Source organism: Desmodus rotundus, chromosome 2 (assembly GCF_022682495.2).
Source record: "Desmodus rotundus isolate HL8 chromosome 2, HLdesRot8A.1, whole genome shotgun sequence".
In the NCBI taxonomy this organism is placed as follows: domain Eukaryota; kingdom Metazoa; phylum Chordata; class Mammalia; order Chiroptera; family Phyllostomidae; genus Desmodus; species Desmodus rotundus.
This window is the reverse complement of record NC_071388.1, coordinates 153,653,956-153,678,871: the sequence shown is the minus strand read 5'-3', so window position 1 is coordinate 153,678,871 and position 24,916 is coordinate 153,653,956. Positions and strand designations below refer to the sequence as shown.

Here is a 24,916-nt window from a genome sequence, read left to right as displayed (position 1 = left end):
TCTATCCAGCTACATAGCCAATCAGTGGATGTACTGAGAATCAGGACTATTTGATGCCAAAGCTTGAGCAAGGATTGCAAGGCCAGTGTGGAGCGAAAACCCTTAGAGTAACAGAACACCTGTTTGCGAGGAAGGACAAGGTTGCAGCCAAACTCCCAGGGCTCGTCTCAGTGTTATGAGGCAGGAGACAACGTGCAATGCAAGCTCCCTTACAATTAGCTCATTCAGAAATGAAAAATATGATTCAGACACAGAGAAAAAGAGCTCAGGGCAAAGAAGACAGGAAGTGAGCTGAAGATATGACCACCTCACCAAATTAGTGTTTCTTTTGGTTACTTAATTTGTGGGCACATGAAGATGGCCTTGCCAATAAGAGCCGCCGGAAGAAGCCGGCCCAACTGACAGCTACCACTGTCTAACTAGTGTGTTCCTCTCGATTTTCTCAGCTGACTTTTACACATAAGCCCTGGCCCGCATTTAGTCAGCATAGTATGTTGCCTAATTTTGTAATCATATATTAGCTTTGGTGATTGGATTCATGTATGTATTTCCCATTGTAATGGGAACACAATGAGAATAGAGACCACATATGTTTTGCTCACCACTGTATCCTCAGCACCTTGTTAATTGCAACCCCCAAAGTAATTGATTAATAAATATTTTTAATGAATATTCTTTTTAAAAATCCTCACCTGAAGATATGTTTATTGATTTTAGAGAGAGAGGAAGGGTGGGTGGGTGGAGAGAGAGAGAGAGTGCGAGAGAGACATCAATCGGTTGACTTCAGGTATGCACCCCAGCTGGGGCTCGAACCCACAACCTTTTGGTGTATGAGATGACCCTCCAATCACCACACTAGGTATTAGAATCACCATTCTATACTAGGTATTACAGTTTACATATGCATGACAGCTCTGTCATCTAAGGCACCTCCAGTCTGCTAGGGAGATGACCAGTTAATAAATATGATGTAGCATGGTCAAGTACAACAAAATACATGTGTAAATTACAGAATTAACTGGGAGGAAATGATAGACAAATTAAATGGAAGGGCAGATATAAAGGCAAAAAGCAGAATTACCTCCTTTGTATTCTGATTTTATAGTCCTATCAAGGACAAAAGCCTTCAAACCAGTAACAGGTGGATAGATATGTTAGGAAGGATTTAATGTAAAGAAGAGGTGGAGACAGTGAAAGAGCACTCAACTGTTTTATGTAAGAATCCCCAGACCCAGGGAATTTGTTGCACAGCAATGAAAAAGCTGTCTAATATCTGTCAAAAGTCATGGAGAAAGAAATCAAAAAATAATCACAATGAGAGTGAATTTTTTTTTTTAAAGCTAATTCTAGATAATATTCTGATGGTCCCTATGCACCTGAAAAAGACAGGAGTGACTATTAGAGTATTGCTTGGGCTCAGCAGAGAATGGCCATATATCAAGTTAGAGTCCACGTAGAACCTTAACATATAAATATGAAATATAAAAGCCAGATAACAGATAAAGGAGAGAGTGTGGTGCACACAGCCCTGACCTCACGGAACACAACTGGAAACCACTGATCTAGCCCTGAGATTCTCAGACAGAATTCCTCATGGCTTGCACATGGAACAAAGGAATGTGAGATGAATAATGAGGAGATAGATGGACACACAGATTTTCAGTTATCCGAACAGTTGAAAATGTGTCTAAAAACAGTGATGCTGAGCTCTTTGGCATCGCCAGGGAGGTGGGAATGAGGGATGTGGCTCATGTACACCCGACACAGCAGTGCCTGGCCTGGCAATGAGTCTCGACGGAGGCTGGGTGGGGGGCGGTGGCGAAGGCGAAGCTCCCTTTTCCCCCTGAGGATCACTACTCTGAGAGGATATCCAGAACTTGGCCTTGTAATGGGAGGTATAGTTTTAAAATCTTGTCTTGGATGAATACCTAGGAGGCAAATTTAGTTGCATCTTCAAATGACAAGCTAAGGTTTATTTAAATTAAAAAAAAACCCCAAAACTTTATTGATCACTGTCTGTATACCATGTCCAGTACTAGAGAGGATTCTTGCCCCGGAGAGATTACAAAGTTCAATTTACTCATATGTAGTAATTCACACCTGCCTTATCTGGGTTTTGTTTGGCTGCTTGTTTCTTGTTTGCTTTCTTTTACTTACTACCAGCGTAATGTGAACAAACAAATCAATCAAGTTCCTGAAATCTACAGTGACTTTAGTGTATATCCATGCATAGGACAGCAACAGCTTGGGGCAGGATAATGGAACATTCCTATATGCTGGACAGATTCCACCTGGAGTACCAAGTCTGGACCCAGTACCATATTTTGAGATGGACATAAATATCCAGCATTATATCCAGAGGAAGGTAACCAGGGCAATAAAGTGTCTGAAAACCATGCTCTAGGAAGATTAGTGAAAAGACCTGGGGATGTTTAATCCTGTAGATCAGAAACACATGGAACCCATATAACCTATTGTCAAATACATTTGCATGTCCATCAGCACTGCCTTTTTTAAACATTTTATTTTTATTTTATTTTTTAGAGAGAGGGGAAAGGAAGGACAAGGAGAGGGAGAGGAACATCAATGTGCTAGAGAAACATCATTTGGTTGCCTCTCACATGCCCCCAACAGGGGACCTGGCCCGCAACCCAGGCATGTGCCCTGACCAGGAATCGAACTGGTGACCTGTTGGTTTGCAGACGTGCACTCAATCTACTGAGCCACACCAGCCAGGGCTTCAACACTGTTTTTGAACCCTGAAGGTGTGATGAATAGGGACAAAATTTATTCTATGTATCTAGAGGGCAGAATTAATGTCAAAAGGTATAATTAGATGGTAGCAGGTTGGTCCATGTAAAGAACCACTTTCTAACAATTAAAACTGCACAAATGGAATGGGCTGTCTCAAAAAGCAGAGTCTCCAGATATTGCAGTTAGGTGGCTGGATAGACCAGTAAGTATTTGATCAAAGGAATTCCTGGTTTCATGGTATAAGTTGGACAGATGACCTAGTCACTAAGGTCTCTGGTAAATAAAAGGAAAACATCCATATCATTTGGCTACTCAGTCAAATCTTACAATATAATTCTTCAGTTCACTAGTTGTTAATTGCAGGTGGCAAACTGGAACCAATTTAATTACGCCTCAGTGAACCGGGTATGTTTAGTTCTTTTGTCATCTTATAAGAATTTTAACAATCAGAATTTTCAATGAGTGCGTGGCTTACACATCACCACGAAAGTCACCAGAAAGAATAATAATATCAACACATAAGACCCATAAACTTTTCATACATTCCTTTATCTTCCCTTCTGGTTTAGACAAACAGTGCTTCCTTTAGCAGTGGCTAATAAGTCAAATAAATCCAACAGCGTGCCGGTAAATATTTAACAGCTGGATCTTTCTCTTAAAAAAAAGGGGGTCTAACTGATGTGTTTGTCAAGTCCCACAGAGTACGCAGTCCCCCATCATGGCAGATTTTAAGCTACCATTGGGGAGATATGTGCTGTGCCCAACACACTTCAGTGAGCACCTCTGCAACCTGGCTCTCGTGCACCACTGGATGCACCCCGCATTTTAGCCGGCAGAGTCAGCTCAGCTGGTTTCAGACTAGAAGATCAAGGTTTACTGCATATGAAGCATGTAAAGATTTTATCATATATGCTTAATTGTTCCATTTCAATTAAAATACCAGAAATATTATGAAAGAACATATTCTTAAGCATACTTCATTTGCCCAGGGCCGACGGCCAGTCTCTCGGTCTCCGTCACGTTGGTTAAGCACATTTTCTCTGTCCGTGTCAAAATAGGTTGTGCGTGTGACATGGCAAACACTTGGGATATTAGTTTCCCATCTGGTGTTGGACCAGGCCTCCATTTGGGGTTGTATTCTCAAAGCAAAGGCAGTGAGTAAGCTCTTCAGTAATCTCTATGGTGTTTAACAGAGAAGGTCTGTAGGGAGAAGTGGTGTTAAAAAATACCATGACAGTAGACTTTACACCATTCAGTAAAGAGCTGTAGGATGGGGAAATAGTTGAAAAGCACATCCAAAAATTTGGAAAGTATAGGTTTGAGATAATAGCCTGTGTCTACCATCTCTCACAAGCCCCAATCCCTTATATCTCCTCAGGCATTTAGGATCTTTACCTTAAGGTTAGTTAAATCACAGAACTGTCGAAGGGATACAAGGGGATGTGGCTGGGGTGAAAATGGAGAACTGTGATGTTGCATGGGTAAGTCACTAAATGAATAAAACACAATCAGAAATGTAAAATTTGGGGTGAAGAAGATTTAGATGGAGACTTTTTCAAGGTTGATGATTAAAGGTAGAATTACCACCTGGCAACTCTTTTTATGAGGAAAAAGTGCAAACATCCAAGTATTCTTCAAGAAACACATGACCAAGAAATTGCAAAGAGTGTCCTGGAAAGCCATTGGAAATGATAGCAGATTGAAGATACCTTGATCTCAGAAAGGAGAAGAACAATAATTAAGGTTGAAAAAACATTGAGAAAAAGAGGCCAGTCGAAGCTGTGAAAGCTAAATTCAATTCCCTAGAACAAGGTAGTAGAATCCAGTAAGATATAACCCAGAGGCAATCGCAAAGCCAAGGCGCTTTGAAATGTACAAATGGCTGCCTAATGCATTTTACAGATCCGTGTGAAATGCGAATAAAGGCTAATGTAATTGTTCCACAGTGCGGTGCAGAGGATGAAATCTAAGCACTTAATTTGGAATAGAGTATAGTATTAAGGTGACTGCCTTGATTGCTGTGAAGAGTATGACAGATTTGAATGGGCTTGACAGAAAAAAAGAACTATGCTCCGTAATTTAGAAATCTAAAGGTAGTTATTCTTTTAGGAACATGTATTTTATTCAGTTTTCTTCATCCATTGTTTTTAGACAATGTTTGGAACACCAACATCTCCAACGACAAGGATGCACTTGAAACTCCAAAATAAAAATAAGTTTGTTCTACAATCTAATTGTACATATTTTTTCTTCAATCTATCTATCTCATAATTTAAGAGATGAATTACTAAATAAGACATTTTACAATGAATAATTAGTTTCTATTCTTACTTTGTTCTCAAAATACTTATGATAAAAAACATCAGGAAGTGTGTATATATCTTTTCACTAACTTTCCGCCTTGAGGCCCCACTGGAAGAAGTGCCATTGTATACACTGGGTGCTCTGTTTGGAACCCGGAGGACACCCTAGAAAGACACGGAGTCACAGTGAAAACAGAAACTTCTCTATTCTTTTTGGGCTGCCGGTTCTCAAATAAGTAGGAGGGGAACTACCCAGTTCCAAGCCCAGTGAATTTCCCGTGGTGTTTTTTTCTGGTCTCCATAGTGAGGGCTTTGGAAAGGATTTGTCTTGTGAGATGCTGCCTTCTCTTTATCGCCTCTCATAGAGGACTTCCTCCTGGCAAAACTAAAGTGGCAAAGTGTGTTTTCAGCAATCCTGGCTTTCCTCTTTGGGCTCCTTTCCGTGCTGGTGACCTTCCTGCTGCCCCAATGAAAGTAGTAAAATCAATGTAGTTGTTTATTTTGCTACTTACCTCAGAGGAGTTTATATTTCAAAACAAATGCTATTCATATTAAAAGTATGAAAATTTCAAGTATCAGAGTGAAATTTTTGGACAGCTAATTGTAGATTTTTGTTATCTAAACCTCGTACCAGTAGAATCAGTATTTCAAAAACCATTAATGTTAATATACTAGATGAATTACAACATAAAGGACTAAGCAAAAAAGAAAAAGAAAGAAAGGACTCATGGACATGGAGAACAGTGTGGAAATTGCAGAAGGATGGGAGGTGGGTAGAGGTGAAAGAGGTTATAGGGGGAATAAATGGTAATGGGAAAAATACAATAAAAATAATATATATGTATGTATGAGTAGGTATATATATATGGTCTATATGTACATATATATAGTCTCTCACTCTCTATAGTCTATATATATGTGTGTGTGTGTATATATATATATATATATATATATATATATATATATTCTGTCTGAAAAGTATCCAGCAATGTATTGTGAAAAAAATAGAGACATTTATTAAAGATACAAGATATAAGAAACATTTTAGGTAGGACAATGCCACCTCAGTCACATTTAAAGTAGGCACCTTGGGACCTCACACAGCTCTCCCAGCACCTCTTCCACTGTGCAAAACACTCTGCAAAATCCTTTGTTGGACTTGCCACCAGCTACCCCATCGTATTTTACTGAATCTCATTGATGGTTGGTCTGAAATCCCTTCCCTTTCAAAGGTGATTTTAATTTTGGGAGAAGCCAGAAGTCATAGGGCACCAAATCTGGGCTGTACGGGAGCTGAATCATCTGAGTGATTTGATGTTTTGCCAAAACGCCAAAACACTCTGCATGAGACGTGATGCATGAGTGAGTGCGTTGCCGTTATGAAGCTGCCAATCACCAGTTGCCCACAGCTGTGGCCTTTTGAATCATCCAAATAGTTTCCATGGAGGAATGTTCAAGCTTAATGTAAAACTTGATGCAGATTCATTCTACTCGCTCAGTCATTTTGAATACAATGACCACACAGTACACATGCTCACTCAATGGCATCTACCACCCCAAATGATTACTACAGTGAAGTCATCATTGTTCACACATGCACATTCCAATCCACTCTCCTTGGCTGCCAGGTTACATCCACATCACACAAACCATTCTTGTTATATTAACAATGGTAGACATTTTCCAGACAGACCCTGTATATATAAATAATACACATATATGTTTTATAAATATAAGTTTTCTTCCATTAATTCTCCTTAGGCTTTTTTTTTTTGGAGGAAACTGGTTCACATTGCTGTATTGTTGTGATCTTTTATCAGGTCCATGTGATGCAGGTTTCTGAATACTTGCAGTACAGTGAGGCTAAGATCCGATCACCTTAGAATCCCAGTATTGTCTTGCTTGGTATTCATTTGGAAGAAGCTATGCTATCCAAATAATTTTTGTTTATATCTTCACCAAAAGAGAAAGCTGCATATTTTCACTTCTGCACTTATCAATGACAAACCTAGACATGACACCCACTGGGATGATTGCCTTCCCAACTTGCAACACTAAGCACGATGAAAAAGATGAATCAATAATAGACTGCTATTTTTGCTTCCTTTCTTCTTCAGCGTGTTTAAAAAAAGGTGTATAAGTAGCTGAATACAAATTATAGTAACAGAATATATCACTGCCTGATGTGGAGGGAGGTTCCTGCCTGCATTGTGTGGCTCCCCCTAATATTTATCACATGTAAAATGTGCTTCAAAGTTCACCGCGATAAATCTTCTGGTCTTCAGATGGAATTATAGTTCCCCAGCTGTTACAAACTACTGCACACAGTACTAAACCTCAGATAGGGACGACTCCCTGTAGGTACACAGATTGTCTTTCCCAACGCCTATAGGGGATAATCAATTAATTTTAGAAGAGGGAGTAATGAGGTAATATAACCAGTTTTCTGTTAGTGAGTCAGCAGTATAATATCTCTATGCTTCTTTATCTTTAGTTGTACACACAGTCTCATAATGTACCTATTCCACCAGGTCTTTGTTAGGATAAAATTAAATAACATTTATAAAATGCCCGGCAAATAAAAATCACCGAATGAATGGCAGTGATTACTACCGTTCCTCCAATATCTGAGTTTGAAGGGTGACTTCTCTCTTTGGGTAGGGGCATTGCTGGTTTGCGGTGCATCAGAAAGGCAGAGGGTAGGTTTCAGAAGCAAATCTGAAAATTATTATTAATTTAAGCTATAAGCAAGGCAATCATGACCAACAACACCAATAGCAGTGGATTGCTACCAAAAAATCTTAAGGGAATTTCAAGGAAATCTGTCAAAAATGCCTCCAAAGGAAATGTGAAACGTGCTCTTGGTTGATCGTGTCCAGCTTAATGTAAATAACTGACTTCTGCAAGTTGGAGCAAGGCACATACATACACTGCAAAATGCATGGAAACAAGGTATTTTGAAATACACTTGACACTTCTGCCAACCGACTTTATACTGGAAACTAAAGGTGCAGGTAACAAAGGTATGCTTACGGTGCTTCAGCTATTTAATGAGTAGCCCTTTATATTCAGTCCTCTGGATGACCTGGAAAGATTTTTTTTTGTCATTAGATAATGATGGGAGAGCATTTCCTATAAAACAATAGGATGATGAATCTCTGTGAATATAAAAAGTGCCATTGGTTGATGAAAGAAGTGTTCTGAGCTGTGTTTCTCTCAACTTAATCTCTAATATGGCAGAAGAACAGGTTATCTACCTGGACAACTCCCGGACATCTCTTTAAAACCTCAAGATCCTCTGAAAATCAGTACGTCCAAAAAGATCTCGTCATCTACCCGTCCCAAACACCCCCAGCCCCAAGCTGCACTTCCTCCTGCATGCCCTGTCATATCCGTGTCGTAGACAAAGGTACTATCATCATCCACAACCCATTCACTTTTGTAAGCCAGAAATTTAGGAGTCATTCTTTTCCTTCCAAATCGACCCATTATCAAGCACTGTTGATTTTACTTCCTAAATTTCTCCCCCTGTCCATCCCTTTTCATCTCCCCTACCATCAGTCTAATCTAACTTGTCATTATCTCTTTCCCGGGCTATTGCAATAGCCTCTTACCTGGTTCTAACTCCACATGCCACCCCCCACTTCCCACCACAACGTGGCTCTTTCTACTCCAAAACTATTCTCATGCCATAGCACGAACCAGATCCCATTATCCCACCACTCAATCCCATGCTGAAAACTCTTGGATTATTTCTGATGGCCTTAGGATGAAGAGAGAAAAGAAATGCTTTAACATGATCTACAAAGCCCTATCCCAACTCCTGCATGTCACTCCAATCTTTCTGCCTCTGCTGCAGCCACACCAGCCTCTGTGTGCTCACTGTGCTTCCTGCCGCCTGAACCAATCTTGCCAAGCCTTACCACCTCGCTCTCTGCTCAGATTTCAGGTCAGTTGTCATTCCCTGGAGGAAACCTCCTTTGACCCTCGGAGCACACCAATTCCGTTATACACTGTCAGGGCACTTTGCAGCTCTCCTTCATATTGCTTAATGAAGCTGTGATCTTTCTTTGTCTACATGATTAATATTTTTCTTTCCTATTAATAGGTAAGTTCTGGGAGAAAAGGGATCATATCTATTTTGATACCAGTTAGCCCTAGTCCAAGCACCACTTCTACAACCTAGCATTGCTCAATAACACACATTTATAGAGTGAATTATGAATAAACAAAATTAGGAAATTTTCCACATTGCTTTCAGAGAAGACACTATACTGTTTTTGCTTTAAAAAAAAAAAAGCCTCTGTGGGCAGTCCATTGTGTAAAACACCCAGTTTGGCTTGTGAATATAAATATGAAAATGGTTAACGCAACCAAATTGAAGAAAGGAGGTGGGGTTTTGCAAAGAGTGAGTTTCAAATGTAGTTTACCTTTAGCTTTAAAGAGTTTAGTTTTTCCTCCCTGAGGTGCTCTCGTAACATCTCCCGGTGGAGCCTCTCCTGCTCTCTGGCAAATTCGCCGAGAGTGTACTGGCGCACGCTGTTGTGGCGGCTGGACATGCCCAGGGTGCTGCCCCCTTGGCTGGGCACGCTCGTGAAGCCTTGTCTCCTCGTGAAGTAGTACACGGTGACACAACTGAAATGCACATTCTTGGTCCTCAGCCGCTTCTCCCTTTTCAGAATGGAGGAAGCTGAAAGAGAAAGAAACGATACCGTGAAGACCTAGGGCAGCGATTTTTAGATGAAGGGAAGAATTAGAAACTGCCACCTGAATCTTTACTTAATTGTTTCTGACAGGGAGACACAAGCAATGTCATTATCTCAGAGTTAGCAGATTTCTCTTTCTTTTCTTTCAATCTTTCTCTAGTTGGGGTGTAGGAGACTTTTAAGTCCTATAAATAGCTGCAGTCTAAACAAACATTTAGGAAAGTTGCCAGGAGTCTATGAATCAGTAGCAGAATTTGATTTTTCATTTCCCCTAACCCCTGACGTTTTGGTTTTATGGCTTTCAAATAAGTTGTATCATACTACAATTAGAAAAGACACACACGACAAACCTTCATATTTTGGATCTTATTTTTATATTGAAGGCACTTGGCATAAAATATGTGTCTATTGAAAAATTTTAGAAAACTCCAAAAAGCAAAAAAAAAAATCACAAAAAAGGTTCACTGGCACTGTTTAGATATTTTTACAATCTAAATCTAAAAAAAGGTTTTATTTGATATGAATCTCTCTAACTAGCATTATGGACAGTGGGATTTTAATCAAGTGTGCATTGAGACCATTGAAAATGCCATGGGGTATTTTATAATTAGTTACGGGAACATCAACGTACACAGAGCATCATGGAGGGTGGAGATACACACTGTAGTTGATGGAAAGAAAGTCGCATATTATAACCAGGGCCTTTTAGAGTTGAGAGACATGCTAGATATCATCTAGCCCAGCCCTCTTATTTTATAGTGAAGTGACCCAGGCTTGCAGAATATGAGGGATTTCTTTCAGCGTAGTTAGTGGCAAAACTAATCTTAAACCTAAAAGCTCCCAGTCTGGTGCTATATTATATGATGTTTCTCCACTGGGTAAGGAGAGATACAAAGAATTGAAGAGAAGTATAGAGAATCATGCTGTTATGGTTGAATTGTGCTCACCTACCCCCAAAATATGTTGACGCTCTCACCCTCAACACCCCAGAATGTAACCTTATAGGCGAATATGGTCTTTACAGAGGTGATCCAGTTAAAGCGATTTCTGTAGGGTGGGTCTTAATCTAATATGCCTGGTGTCCGTGTACAAAGGGAACATTTGGACACAGACGTGCACAGCAGGCTGATGTAAAGAGCAAGGGAGAAGTCTGTGTGAAGATGGCTAGAGATGGGGATTATGCTGCCAGAGCCGAGGAACGTCTGGGGCTACCAGAAACTGGAAACGGCCAGGAAAGATTCTTCCCTTACAACTTTCACAGGGAGCACGGCCCAGCCAATTTTGACTCTGATCTTCTACTCTTCAGAACTAACTGTGAGACAAGACATTTCTGTTGTTCTAAGCCACTGAGTTGGTGGCATTTTGTTACAGGAGCCCTAGGAAAATAATACACATGCTCAAATAGAAAAACAAATAAGAAGAAACAATAAACTGAGAAGAAATCCTTGGATAGCAAAAAATAATATAAACTAACATTTATGGAGTACTTTCCAAGTTCTGTATTATGCAAAGGACTTCACACAAATTATCTAATTTTATCCGTACAACTCCTTAGGTTGATATTACCCATGCCTCCATTTTGAGGAAACCAAGTCATCAAAGGTTAAATCACATGGCTAAGGTCATATAATCAGTGATGAAGCTGGGATTTGTTATTCTGGAGCCTAGGACGTCAAACATCATGTCACAGCGAGCGCTGAAGCCACTCTAAGGGAGCTGCACGAAGCTGAGAGATGCTAACTGCTACTGTCTCTGAAGATGATTTTGATTTGTAAGGTTGTATAAGCAATGAAAAAAAGAGAGACTACAATATCACTTTGGATTTTTATAAGAATCTTTTTCCAAGTGAGCTCAAGGTTTTATTTTCTCCTTTCCCACCCTGCCCCATAAAATACTCAATCCAAGTACAGAGAGGCGGCTATCGTTGATCTCATTTCATAGATTTATTTATTCAGTAAGTACAAACCAAGGGCCTACTATGTGCCAGGCACTTTCTAGATGATTGGATACACTGGTGAATAAACCAGATGGTGATCCATGACCATGAAACTTTCATTTCCAGTGACGAGAAGCTCCGACAGAATGAACAGACTCAGAAGAATACAGAGTGAGAGAAATATGACATTTGGGCAAGAATTTACCTTTCTCAACTTCCCCTCCTCCCTACTGTTATACTTCTCCTGAGGAGATTGCTGGAAAGCAAATGCTTTCAAAAGTGTACATAATTCTCCCATTTATAATATTTATGTGTATGGTCACTGCAACATGTACTTCTGGTGGCAGCGACAGTTTTCAACTTTGATTTAAAAGCTCTGATCTGCTTCATAACTGTATGTTTAAATCATCTCAAAAAAGAGAAGAATTTATAAAAAAATGTGAAAGATCACCATAGAAAGAAAAATTCCACAATCTGCCTAAGTAATCTGACAACCTCATCTGTCAACCCTTACAGCAGGCTAGAGCTTCTCTGGTTTTTGGGTGATAACCTTCAATCTTTATACCCTTGATGTCATAAAAATGATGTCCTTAAGCCATTATCTTTCAAGGCCTCACATTTACAGATAAGAAGAAAATTAATGTACTAATTTAAGATAATTATTGTAAACACCTCTGACAATTTTATTACATATTTCTTCTCAGACAATTCACAGTACTCTAGACAAATTTCCTTCTTAAAAATTTATTTAGATCTTGTACCTATATTTTTAGATTAGAAGAACAACTCTTCAACCTTCTGCATGAATGTGTTGCACCACTGTTTCCTAAAAAACCAGATTATCCTTTCTCGAAAAGTCATTTTAGGGAGGCTTTTCTAATAGCAGAGCAGGGGCCCTTCACCTGGGCTCCTGGCATTGCTAACATCATCAAATTGTGCTAGGATTTGTTCTGCTTCCTGCTGCACAAGGGTTTGCAAAGTCAAACCTATGCTTATGCTTGTTTTAGCATTTGCATATTATAAATAGCACTGCCAAAAGAATAACTGAAAAGTCTACAAAATATTTTTAGAAGGAAGGCTTTGAAAACTGTACGACCAACCTTAGGAGCCACCTTCTGATTGAATTGGAACAGTAGAATGGTCTTTCTGGGCTATCTTCTCCCCCCCAGGCCCCAATTTGACTAACATTACAAAATGAAGTCATAAAAAAAGATCCTGTGTTCTTCAAGCCTGGGAAAAACAGACAAATTCACTCAACACATCTGCCTTAGGGAATCGAAAACCTCCCCGATGTAACTATCTAGTAATTTGTGCCCTTTGCAGAATGATTGAACTCAACTTTGTGTCTCCAGAGAGTTTAGTTAGTGTTCAGTTTACTGTTCTGAGATCAAGAACAAGAAAAAAGAGGGAGGAGAAAGTGTGTCTCATCATTGCTCTAAAGAATAATTAGTCTGTTTTCATGCACAATACTACTATTTTTGTGTCTGTGTCTTTCTGACCCTTTTCTTTTATCCCATTCATAGTTACCCACCTCCCCGCCCTGAGGCAGAAGTATCTAATGCAATAGTACTTTATATGTACTGCCTAGGACACAGCTCTTGGGAACACCATTACGGTTCCCACATTAGGGCACACTGGTGTTACTGTAAAATTATCACATGTTATGGAGATAACGTTGATCTTTATGAGTTAAAAAATAAATTGCATAGAGTGACTGATATTAGTTTATCTGTAGAAGTTATACTCCCCCAAAATGCTTTAGAGATGAATGCAAAAGAAAATTAGGAAACTGACTCATTCACACTGCCAGGGTATGAATTTAATTAGATAAAATAAAATAATCTGTATCATAAATTATGTAGCAAATTCATGGACAGTGAGTTAAAAATAGAAGCCCAAACTAGAAATGGGACCATTGTGTTTCCAGGGCCAGTGTTCTGATGACACCAATATTTGGAATACTCTGACCCCACAGAGGGGAGGAGGATATCGGGGTATCAGAGTTGACTTACATCAAGCTCTATGAAAATTTGGCTGATTTTGCTCCATTTCCACACTCATAAGCCAATCTGTTCGTATAAATTGGAATACACTTTCAAGTCAATAAGACTAATGACTTGACTCATTCATTTTATTTCTTACTAAAAATAATCAAATGTGTTTTAAATTTATACTTTAGCCATTAGTGAATGTGGTTAGTGTGTATCACGTCATCCGAAACTGCCTCCTCTGCCTGTACAGGGACCATCGTGCGTCTGGGCCTGTCAGGTCGAAGACCAGGTTCCAGACCATTGATTCCGCCACAGTGCAGCCACCCTGGAGCTCACGCTGGCACAGCGTGCCAGGCACCCTCAGTGCAGACCTGTTCCTTTTTGTGCCCACAACTATCAGTGATGCCCTGGCATAACTGGAAAGGCAGACAGCAATAAGCAAAGCTAAGTATTTTGGCACTAAATTTGGCACATGGAAATTAAGAGTTCATGATCCAATCTGATATTAAACAGGGGCTAAATTGTGGAAAATATTAATTCTACTATTTGGGTCTAAAGTCAACAATATACTTCTCTTTCCTATGCATTATGCACAAAAGGAAAATATCAAATGATTAGTAAATGTACATTTGGAGTTTGTTTTTCATTTATATGGGAGAAATTTAGTAGAAGCAAGTGAGGTTGCTGAGATTAACTTGTTTATCTTGGTAAATCCTGGGCTACTAAAACTTGTGTTTTTAAAACATACAGAGCAGATTAATCAGGAGCCCTGAAGGTGTGCATGTGGCTTCTCACCTTCTGAAGAATAAGCCAAGATCAAATCAGACTTATGAAGTATTTAAGTCTAGCGTACAAACCAAAACTCCAGTTTCATCAGGAAATATTCTGTCTAGAAATCAGCCTAATAGCTTAGATAGTAAATCACTTTCCAATGGTTAAAATTATTAAGATTAAAAAAAATTAAATCTTTACAAGGGACTTCTGCAAGTTTCCTTTGATCATATTCTCACATTTTACCCACCCTGACATGACTATCAGGGTTTGCCCCTCTTGATGAGGGTGTCGCCTACGTGGTCTCCAATCTTCACCATAAGTGAGGAGTGAAAATCTGTCTAAGAACTGAGGAATGTAGTAGTGGTTCCTTTGAAAATGAAGTTTAGTTTGCTCTCGAAAGCAATTCATCCTCGTTTTAATTGTCCTCCTTTATTCCGTCAACCTACACCCGCAAGTTTCCTGCATATCGTTGCCCCGGTTGTGTCTTTTGCTGTTTTGCTCACGTTGAGGACAGTTGTAAGTCATCGCAGCGGCAGAGGCGCCAGAAGACTGGTCCTCTTGGGGCTTGGGTGAACGAGAGGCAAAGTGAAAGTAAAGGCTAACTGGGAATATGTTCCTTCCAACCATGCACAACATCCAAATTACCTGAAGTACGTAATGTAAGATGATCTATCACAAAGGTTCCATTGTTTAATAGTCAGCGATGAAGGGCATAAAACACACACAAAGAATCACAAACCACAGAGACCCTCCCAAACACTGGACATGCGACACCCAATATTTTGGAATTAAAGTGTTTCACATTTCCAAAAAGGTACTGAGACAGAGTCGGTAATCCAAAGGAAATGTCAGAATCCACTAAATAGCAAATCAGGAACTATATTTTCTTCTTCTACTGACCTTATGACTGTGAAAATAGCATTAAAAAACAAAAGATCAAAGAAAAATAGTTCTCACCTATAGCAAGACTTCTGATGTCAAGTCCACATTTGTATCTGGTTCCTTATAGTGTGAGTTATACCTCTAAGTGTTTTTAAAATTGTAGCACATCTCTCTCCTCAGCTCTAAACGCCACTCTTCCCTATCTCAAATCACCCAGCCAATTCATCTACTAGTTAGTAAAGCAGCAAATAGACGATACCGTACAAAATACGACAAACATACATAAGAACCAGTAATCATTCTGACTTCAGTTCTTCTGTCGAGGAGGAATAGTTTTATAATTCACAGGCAAAATTAGGTAGTTTAACCATTTAGCTGTATTTTCCATTCTAAGTTTAAAATATTCACAATGCATTGCCCTCCAGACTAATAACATCTTTCGTGCATTGCAGCTCCTGAATGAAATAATTTAAGATGAGACTCTTTTGTTTAAGTCACTAGTTTATAAAAACAAAGCCAAAAATAAAACCCTCTCATATAAGACTGTGTGAAATAATAAGTATTGTATCAAGAGATTTACACATACTGCATATGAATTTAAACAAAAAATATTAGCAGGAATAGAAATAATATAAAAGATGACCACTGAGGCTGGATGACTGAAGCTTTGTTTCAGATCATAAAGATGCATGTCACGTCGGCATCGTTCCGTCTGCCGGCTGCATCCCACAGGCGAGTGAGAGAGCTGCATGGAGGAAACCAGCTCTCTCCCGAATCTCTCCAGACAGCTCCAGCCCAGGCTGCTCAGCACACTGCAAGCTGAATTTGACATTAATAGCACAATCATCTACTTGCAATTGTCAGCTTGGAAAAAAGAAAGGTTTACCATCCAGGATTTTGATGTACATTTAGAAAGCTGCGTATAAAAATCAAGTGCAAACTTTGACCTTCCAGGTTTGATGTCATAAATAATCAAAATGATTAACTCACAAAGAGTAACATTTTCAGAACTAGCTATTTTTCATCCACACATCTCTACTTATTAAAGATGTTCCCTACACTTTTTAATCCTTGTAAGCAATCTTTGAAAAAAGGTGGGGAGTAAAGGGGGTCATTTTGTTTTTACACTTATTAGGACACAGGAATAAATACTATATTTTAATGTTATAAAATTGAAACTGAGAAACTGAAAAAGCAAAAATTAAAAAAAGAAAACATGTTCTCTCTTACATATAATCTTAATATATAATTGACTTAGCATGAGTCCTCCTCCGTCTTACATTAAATTGACGTTCCCAGGAAATGTGATGTGACTGCAGAAGTCCTGGCCGTCAACATAACATGCAATTAACATTGGCCATGGTGAGTCGTTAAACTGAAACCAGTTTAGATGAAACCATAGTTTAAAATAGTATGACTGAGTGATCTACTGATTTTCATTCTAATTCTCCTTTTTCATCAGTTCATCCATCAAAGTTACAGTACTAGGCATCATGAATTTGGGTGTTCCAATTCTAATTTTGACATGTAGTCTTCCTTCTGGCTCAGTTTTGTTTTTGCATGATACATCACTTAAATAAAGTTTATACACTAAGTTCCTTGAGCAAAATATTTTGAAACACAAGGTAATATTGAAATATTTTGCTAAATCTAGGTCCTGTATTCTAATCAGTCCTTCCCAAAGCAGGCTCGTAGTTGGCAACTGTTTTCCTGTTCCATATATACTCATATATCTAGCCATCTGATATCATTGCTGGTAAGAACCATTTTACAGAGTTTTGATCATTGTTACCAGCTCTTTCACTTTTCACACTATGTATATGTCTTTAAATAACATTAATCTTTCCCATGGAATCCTTAAGGTTTCTACAGTTACTGTTAACATTTATATATGGAACATACATAATTATTGAGGTATTTCCTTATCTTTTCACTTTCAAAAATGCTTCTTTATTGTAAGCATATCATGGTACTAATGAATTAGAGAAAAATATTGTTCTGCCCTGATACTGGGAAAATGATAAATTGTGAAATAATATAATCAATTAAACTCTGAATTTTAATACTTGCTAAGATCCATTACACAGATTATAATAATGAGCATCTGCATTTCTCAGATCCTGCACTAATATTTTCAGAATTATGTTATCTACCTCACAGGAATATTATCAGTGATACTGGTAATTACCTTTATAAAATGCTTTAAGAATCACAGATGGAAAGCATTACATATGCAGACGACTATCTTGGTGATGCTGTTAAACCAAATAAAAAGTGTGAGAAAATAAGTACCACCTACTTCCCAGCTTGTTTCCTTAATCTCTCGTATGTGCAATTAAACCCTAAAACTTCTTGCTAAAAAACAACATTTCACTGCTACTAAAGTAACAGCTATTTTCAAAATATATAAACCCATACTCTCATTTTATTAAAATCTCAACATGGATATCATCTTAAGAACATACCATTACTTATAGGGGAAAAAGGTAGTCATTACTAAACATAAATAATCGCAGTTCTGGCTGCCGTCCAAGGTATAAGCACTTTCCTCTGCTGTCTCAGCAATTCTCCTGATGTCAAAGTCACATTAAAATAAATGGGAACCATATGGCTCCTCAGCAGAATACCCGCGCTCTTACAACCGAGAGGGCAATGCAATTCATTACCACCATCGGAGAAATATTTGGAGGACATGGAATAGCTCGATGCAAAATAAAGCTGCATGAGGCAGGCCATTTGATTAAAAGTCTCACACAATGACAGAAGGAGACATTTGCTATTCTTCAGCTCTACTAACCAGTTTTGCTGCTTTTCACATTTTCTCAATACCACCAGGAGCCTTTCCTGTTAGAAGGATTAAACGGCACTTTCCACCTGCTCGATGACTTTCCCACACATTTCATCTGGTGCAACAATATAGTCCCATCAAGCCTAATATATCATAATATCCAGGTCAGAACATCACTTAACGACAAAAGCAACAAATACAAAATCCTCAATAATAAGAGCAATAAAACTGTTCTGAGATCACATCACCCGGGAAAGCAAGACCAGGTCAAGGATATTACACTTGAATTTTGAATTTGGCCAGGAAGGATGAAATCTGGAAGCTTGATTTCTCTTTTTCTTCTTAAGCTTAAAACACCTTTACTATATTTATGTCAAATAAAAATATAAATCTTTGAAGAATATAAAAAGGAAGAAATTAATCTTTGCTATATTCCTGGCTCCCTGTTAGAAATGTTAGAAATTCTAAATTCTAAAAAGGAGTCCAGTGATGCAGAGTCGGGATTAAAGCAGATGTTGGGGGAGCAGGTGGGACAGGGGAAGCTAGGGTTACAATGAATAATCTGGAAATTATTCATTAAAAATCAATGACTGTTCAATGAATGATAAAAAACAAAAAGATACACTTTTACCTATGATTTTGCTATAAACATGCCTATTTTTAATTGACCATATGCTTAGTTTTCATGAAAATTTTTATTATCTGTGTTTAATACTTAAAACTATGAATAAAGAAATACTTACGCAGCCTGTCTAGTATAGAATTGTTACCCAATACCTATTAGAAAAATAAAACTGAGACTCAGCTCAAATATCAACTCCAGAAAGCCTTTCATGGAACCCTTAGGATAAGGTGAGCACTCTGTCTGCACATTTCCAGAGCATCCCTGCCTTGACATTGCTAACATCAGTGTGTGTCTCTCCTCCACCAGCATTCAGGTAAGACCTAGGGGTTGAGGACTGCATCTTACCCCCCGGGGAACCCTCAGCAAACGGCGTACCGCTGGGCACCTAGAACTCACTTGGTAAGAGTTTAACTACATTCCATGTATGATATATAACTATCAGCTAAATAAATATTTACATTTCCTAAATATATTCTCCTTACTTTTAAATGATAAGATGACATTTGACAGCTTTCCCCTGAAGCCTCAAGGTCAACATATCTTCTTTCCTCACTAATTTCTAGACACTTTATTTTCCTGGAGTACTTTTCAATGAAAAAAAATGTATTGAAGAGAACACATCACCTTCGTGGCTAGAGGGCACACATAACTTTTGTATTAGAAACCATTTGAAATACGCTCTATTTTACATACCAGGAGATCAAACATAACACATGAACAATGGCATCATAATAAACCTCTATACAGTCCATCAGTAATGAGCTTGTGAAGCCATCTTTAAAAACCAAGCAGTTGTTCGGGGACACAGGTACCAGAAATCCTGCTGATAAAATATCACTAATTGGTGTAGACTGACAGCAAAAACTATGACTGAAATTCCTGCCTTTAGCAATCCATTAGTAATAGATCTACAAAATAATTCTGTCTCTTAGTATTTAAATCGTCCTCTCTGCCTTAGAGCAGTGACTGTCCTATAAAAATAAAATCATACTGCTCAAGGTTTATTAATTTCTGAGGAAATATAACAAAGAGGCATGCTTTCCAAGAGATCACCCTTCTCCTTTTGGTGGGGGTGGTGATGAGCGGTAGGAAAAAGGCCTAATTGATGAGCTCCTGAGACAAGGTGCAGAAATAAGCAAGGGGGATTTTAAAATGTTTATTGACCTCTGAGTGCAGGATAGAACTGAAACAATGTGGGCTGGAATGAAAATTGAATGAGGGCAGAGATTTGTCATGTCTGAGACTGAATTTACCCTACAGCGAAAAAATTGTCCTGTTAACGTTTCGTGGATGGGGCAAAAGACACGAGCCTCCTGGGTCAGAACAAACTGCTTTATTATGCACAGCATATCAACTGCCACGAGCATCATGTGTCTGCTGGTATTTCTAGTCCTGCAAATTCTACTGCGGCAACATGTGTGTGTGTGTGTGCGGGGGTGCAGACAGACACTATACACACAGTAGGTTTGCATTGTGCCAAAGACATAGTGACTGTGGGAAACCACTGTTTTTCAATGAGTAAGTAAACAAGCCTGTTTTATTTTTTATTTTTTATTTTTTGTCCCAGAAGGAGACGTTACCTCATCTCTCAAGGTTGCTTGCTACAAACACAATGTGGAGAACTGGCTCAGGTAAGAGGGGTCGGGTCAGCGCATTCTTGGCATCCTCAGGAAGACACGTGGGGATTCTGTCTCCTGATAGAATTTTTATTTATTTCACACATTCATATATCCCAGAAACCTGGAATGGTATACCATAGAGTAGATATTCAATACATAGTTCTTTAATAAATGAATGAGATTTATTGATATGTTTCTAATCTTATTAAATACTGTAATACTTGTAAAATGATTTCATAACCATGACATAACAAATGATGTCATAATAATCATTTAGTATGTGTAAGTTATATTCAAAAAACACATACATAGTCTTTCCCCAGAAAGAGTCTACAAACTAAAACAGTTCTTACAGAATGCTTAATGAGATATTTTTATTATTGCAAGGTACAGGATTTTTTGTTTAGGTCATTTTGTTATTTCCCTTTGCAAACATGTTGCCCAAAGAGAAAAATCAATCTAAAGACCTTTGGAATGATTTCAACAGTTCCAATGAGTGGTATCAGCAATAGCTCGCCTATCACATCTGTGATATATGTATATTTTTCTCCTAAGGTACATCTTGGACACATAGAAACAGTCCCAAAGGATCTATGTTTGCCTTTTTCTATGCTACTCATATGATATATGGGTTATTTGTTACAATAAATATGTTTTTCAAAGCCAAAGTAGCCCCAGGTTTGGACTGTATAAGGGAGAAGGGTTTCCTTGTCTTTTTTCTCTACATTTAAGGTGCACATTCCTTGGGATAGAAGAGAAAAACATAAGCAGAATAAAGAGTATACTGTATTTTTCAAAAGCAGAATTCAACTTCTTCTATCTTTAACAGCATGACTTCTCAATGATTAATTTGTTTCTTTTATCATCTGGAGCAAACTCACATTCTGAATTTTGGCTCACAGCCATCTCCATTAACCAGTTCCTTGGACCTCCCTTTCATGTACATAGTTTTCATCACCTCTAAATCTGATTCTTAAGAGACTTACACAAGCAAAATATTCATCTCTGACATCTGACAGAGACCAATTTACTGTCCAAAGACGCTCTTGGACTTTAGAGCTGGAAACAAAGGAAAAGTGAGAAGCTGAATCAATGTAAGGTTGACTTTGCCTTGGCCACCAGACCTTTGGCCTTTGATAAAGGGCCCAGTAGAGATAACACAGCATGTTGCGTGTGTGAATAATTTTGGGAGAGTTAAGGGACTATTACTGTTCTCAGATGGTAATGGATGTCACTAATTTCCTTCAGCAGAAGTCACCCTTTTTCTTTAGTATGTCCCTTGAACTGAGAAAGACTGGGGGAGGCCGTAGGTACCTGTGAGCAAAGAACTCTTTAAGGAGGGGAAGTGCAATGATCAGGGTGTCCAGGGAAGCTCAAGGGTATTGAAGAGAGATAAACTAGGACTTGGTGAATCATTTCTGTGGCCTTGTTCAAAACTACATGGGATATATTACAACAGCAATATATTTCCACAATTTATACATAAAATAAGGATATTGGTATGCATGCCAATTTTAGTGATAGAGGTGTGATCAAAAATGTTTGGAAAGCTACTAGTACACAGGAGGTGGATAATTTTAAAGCATTGCTTTTATTAGTGAAATTTCATTTGTATGTTTACTATGTTCCAAGGGCCTTTCTTAGTGCTTTATAGCTACTAATTTTTGAATCCTCACATCAATACAATCATAGTGTGGTTAGATAGAACTGTACCAATTTTACAGATGAAACTGAGGTCTAGGGAGGTGAAGTAATTCACCAAAACCTCACAGCTGGTAACAGAACAGCTTGATTTGAATGCAGACAGTGTCAGTCCATAGCTCAAGCTGTTAATCTTGACAACATAGTGTTTCCGTTTCTTAGTTCTACAATGTTCTAATACTCTTTCTGCTTTCTTCTTACATTCTATGAGTACCTGCTCCCAGGACCCAAACAAAATCTAGAATTGTGGCAATGATAATCTAGCTTCATTATTAAAGCAGGGAGAGAGAAAGCAAGTGGCCTCATCCTTAGAAGCACTTAGAAGCAGCATAAGAAACCCTTGAAATCTCTGCTGTTTTATTACCACACTGCTTGTGGCCTGGAGCTACAAATCCTAATGACACACCAGTAGGTTTATTGCCACATTAGGTCAGTTATTTAATCCTCATTTCTTATCTGAAATCTCCTAGAAATGTTGTGACGAGATAGGGTTTATAAACATGAACTATGGAGCCAAAGCACTTAGTTAAAATCCTGATTCTACCATTTACTCGCTGTGTGACCTTGGAAAACATACTTTCTCTATGCCTCATGCATAAAATGGCTGTAGTAATAGTACCTCCTACATAGTGTTGTTACAAGGCTTAAATAAATTAGTACTCATAAAGCATTAAACAATGCTTGGAACATAGTAAGTACTATGTAAGTGTTTGTTTGTTAAGTAAAAACAAATAAATCAAGAAATCACTCATATAATTTGAATTCACATAAGTCATTTAAATAAAGCAGTAGAGTGTTTGAGATATAGAGATCAATAGGTATTAACTATTTATTGGCAGTGCCTAGTCTATGACAAGGGTTCTACAATTAAAATGCTTTATTCTGCACTTTAAATGTACGGTGTTCTGTACTTCACTCTTCTTGTTCTTACATTTAGTTTTGGTACATTTTGGGCATTGAGTATCTGACATAATACTATATCTGACAGATAAGTGACATACATATTGGGAATTGTGCAAAGTCCTAGGGCTATAACTGTGAATACGAGACAAAAAGTAATTGTAAGAAACATTTTAGTCTAAGGGGATATCTTAATCTTGATTTTGTGGAGGAGAAAGTGGAGGCTCACAGTGGTTCTCATCCAAGGTCCCGAGATAATAAATGAGACTCAGGTTCGCCACTGTCCAGCTCTGCACTGGTGGCCTTTCCACCTCCTGTCTGCTGGCTCTCCCCCAGTGTCAGCTCACTGACTTTGACTTTCTCGGTTCGGCTCTTTCCTTGCTGTGGCTATGGCAACTCCTATCTGTATTTCAAAATTACAGGTTTTAAAGAACATTTTTATTTTTATTGTGTCCTTTAAGACGAATTGATTTACTTTTACCTGCCTATTCATTCATGTCTTTATTCACGCATATTCATCACCATCTACCTATAGCCTGTTCACTAAAACATGAAGATACAATCTTCACGATTCATGCATTCTGTGTTTGTGGGTTTGCCTCCTTGCCTAAACTTATAGTGAACCTCTAAATCCATACTGTGACCCTGTCACAGTGTCTCACGGACACCCACAGAGCGGGGAGGAATTTGAGTTGCCTCCCATTCCCAGCTGAAGCTGAAAAAGGTGAATGCCTGCCGTCTCATTTTAGCTCTCACCGTGTAAATAAACAAGCCTCCTTCTTGTGGTATGTTTGGTGCCTCAATATTTGCACTGCTGTGCTTTTTGTAGGTCGTTTTGCTGTTTAAAATGGCCCCAAAGTGTAGTGCTGGAGTGCTGTTTAGTGTTGCTAAGCACACAAAGGCTGTAATGGGCCTTACAGAGAAAATTCACGTGTGAGATAAGCTTTGTTCAGACACTAGTTACAGCGCTGTTGGCAATGAGTTTAATGTTAATCAATCAACAAGATATATTAAATAAGTTGTCTTTAAATAAAAACACACTAAACAAGGTACGTATTGATGGGTGAATGCAAATGTTATGACCGGAGGCTCCCAGAAATCTAACGCTGCGTCTCCCTAGGAAGAATGCTTTGGTATTTGCTGATTGAGTGTGCACTGAATTTAGTCTCCACAGAAAATAACTACCATGAAGAATGAGAGTCGACTATATTTTTTCTCTGTTCATGGAACATTTTTCTAACAATTAATGGATAACCAAAGTTCAAAAATAGAAAGATGACAAAAGATGATGTTCGAATGTTTAATGTATGTAAAAAAGAAATGTTGAACCTCACTAGTAAACCGATAAGTAAAATCAACACAATAGCAAAGTACAATTTTCTCTCATCTAATTAGCAAGTAATATAAAATTATAATAATCTTAAGTGGTGGCAACAGTACAAAAAGGTGAGTACTTTTCTATACTACTGATTGGTATATAAATTATAACATTTTCAGAGAGCAATTTCTTAATTTATAGCAAGAACCTGGAAAGATCTTCATCTTTTTTCAATAAAAATTATTCTGAATCTATGAATAAAGATATAATTGGAAATGTAGAAAATTGTTTATATCCAAAGATGTACCTTATTAAGTTACATGTAACAATGACAAATTGACAACTACCTACATGCTAAACACTGTAAAACTGTTTGAGTAAAATGAGACTCTCTCTATACAAAGGAATATTTTTGTAGCCAGTGAAATTAATAAGATTTTATAGATATTTTAATAATACTAGAAAATGCCTGGTAGAGTATTCAGTGAAAAAAAGAACAGATTAGAAAAAAAATGTTTAACAATATGTAGTAAATATATAATACATACAAAAATACTGGGACAAAAACCACAATGCTAATATTCTTTGTCTTGTTCAGGGCCAAGATGGCAGCATAGGT

At 38.2% G+C, this 24,916-nt stretch overlaps 1 protein-coding gene across 1 annotated transcript in view; it reads right to left on the bottom strand.

Annotated features, from left to right (window-relative positions):
* The window catches only part of CSRNP3 (cysteine and serine rich nuclear protein 3), a 185,192-nt gene that overhangs the window by 11,273 nt on the left and 149,003 nt on the right, over positions 1-24,916 (bottom strand). The window contains exon 5 of the mRNA XM_045187352.2: positions 9,488-9,747. Coding sequence (XP_045043287.2) covers positions 9,488-9,747 — 260 coding nt within the window. The remainder of the gene's footprint in view (positions 1-9,487; positions 9,748-24,916) is intronic.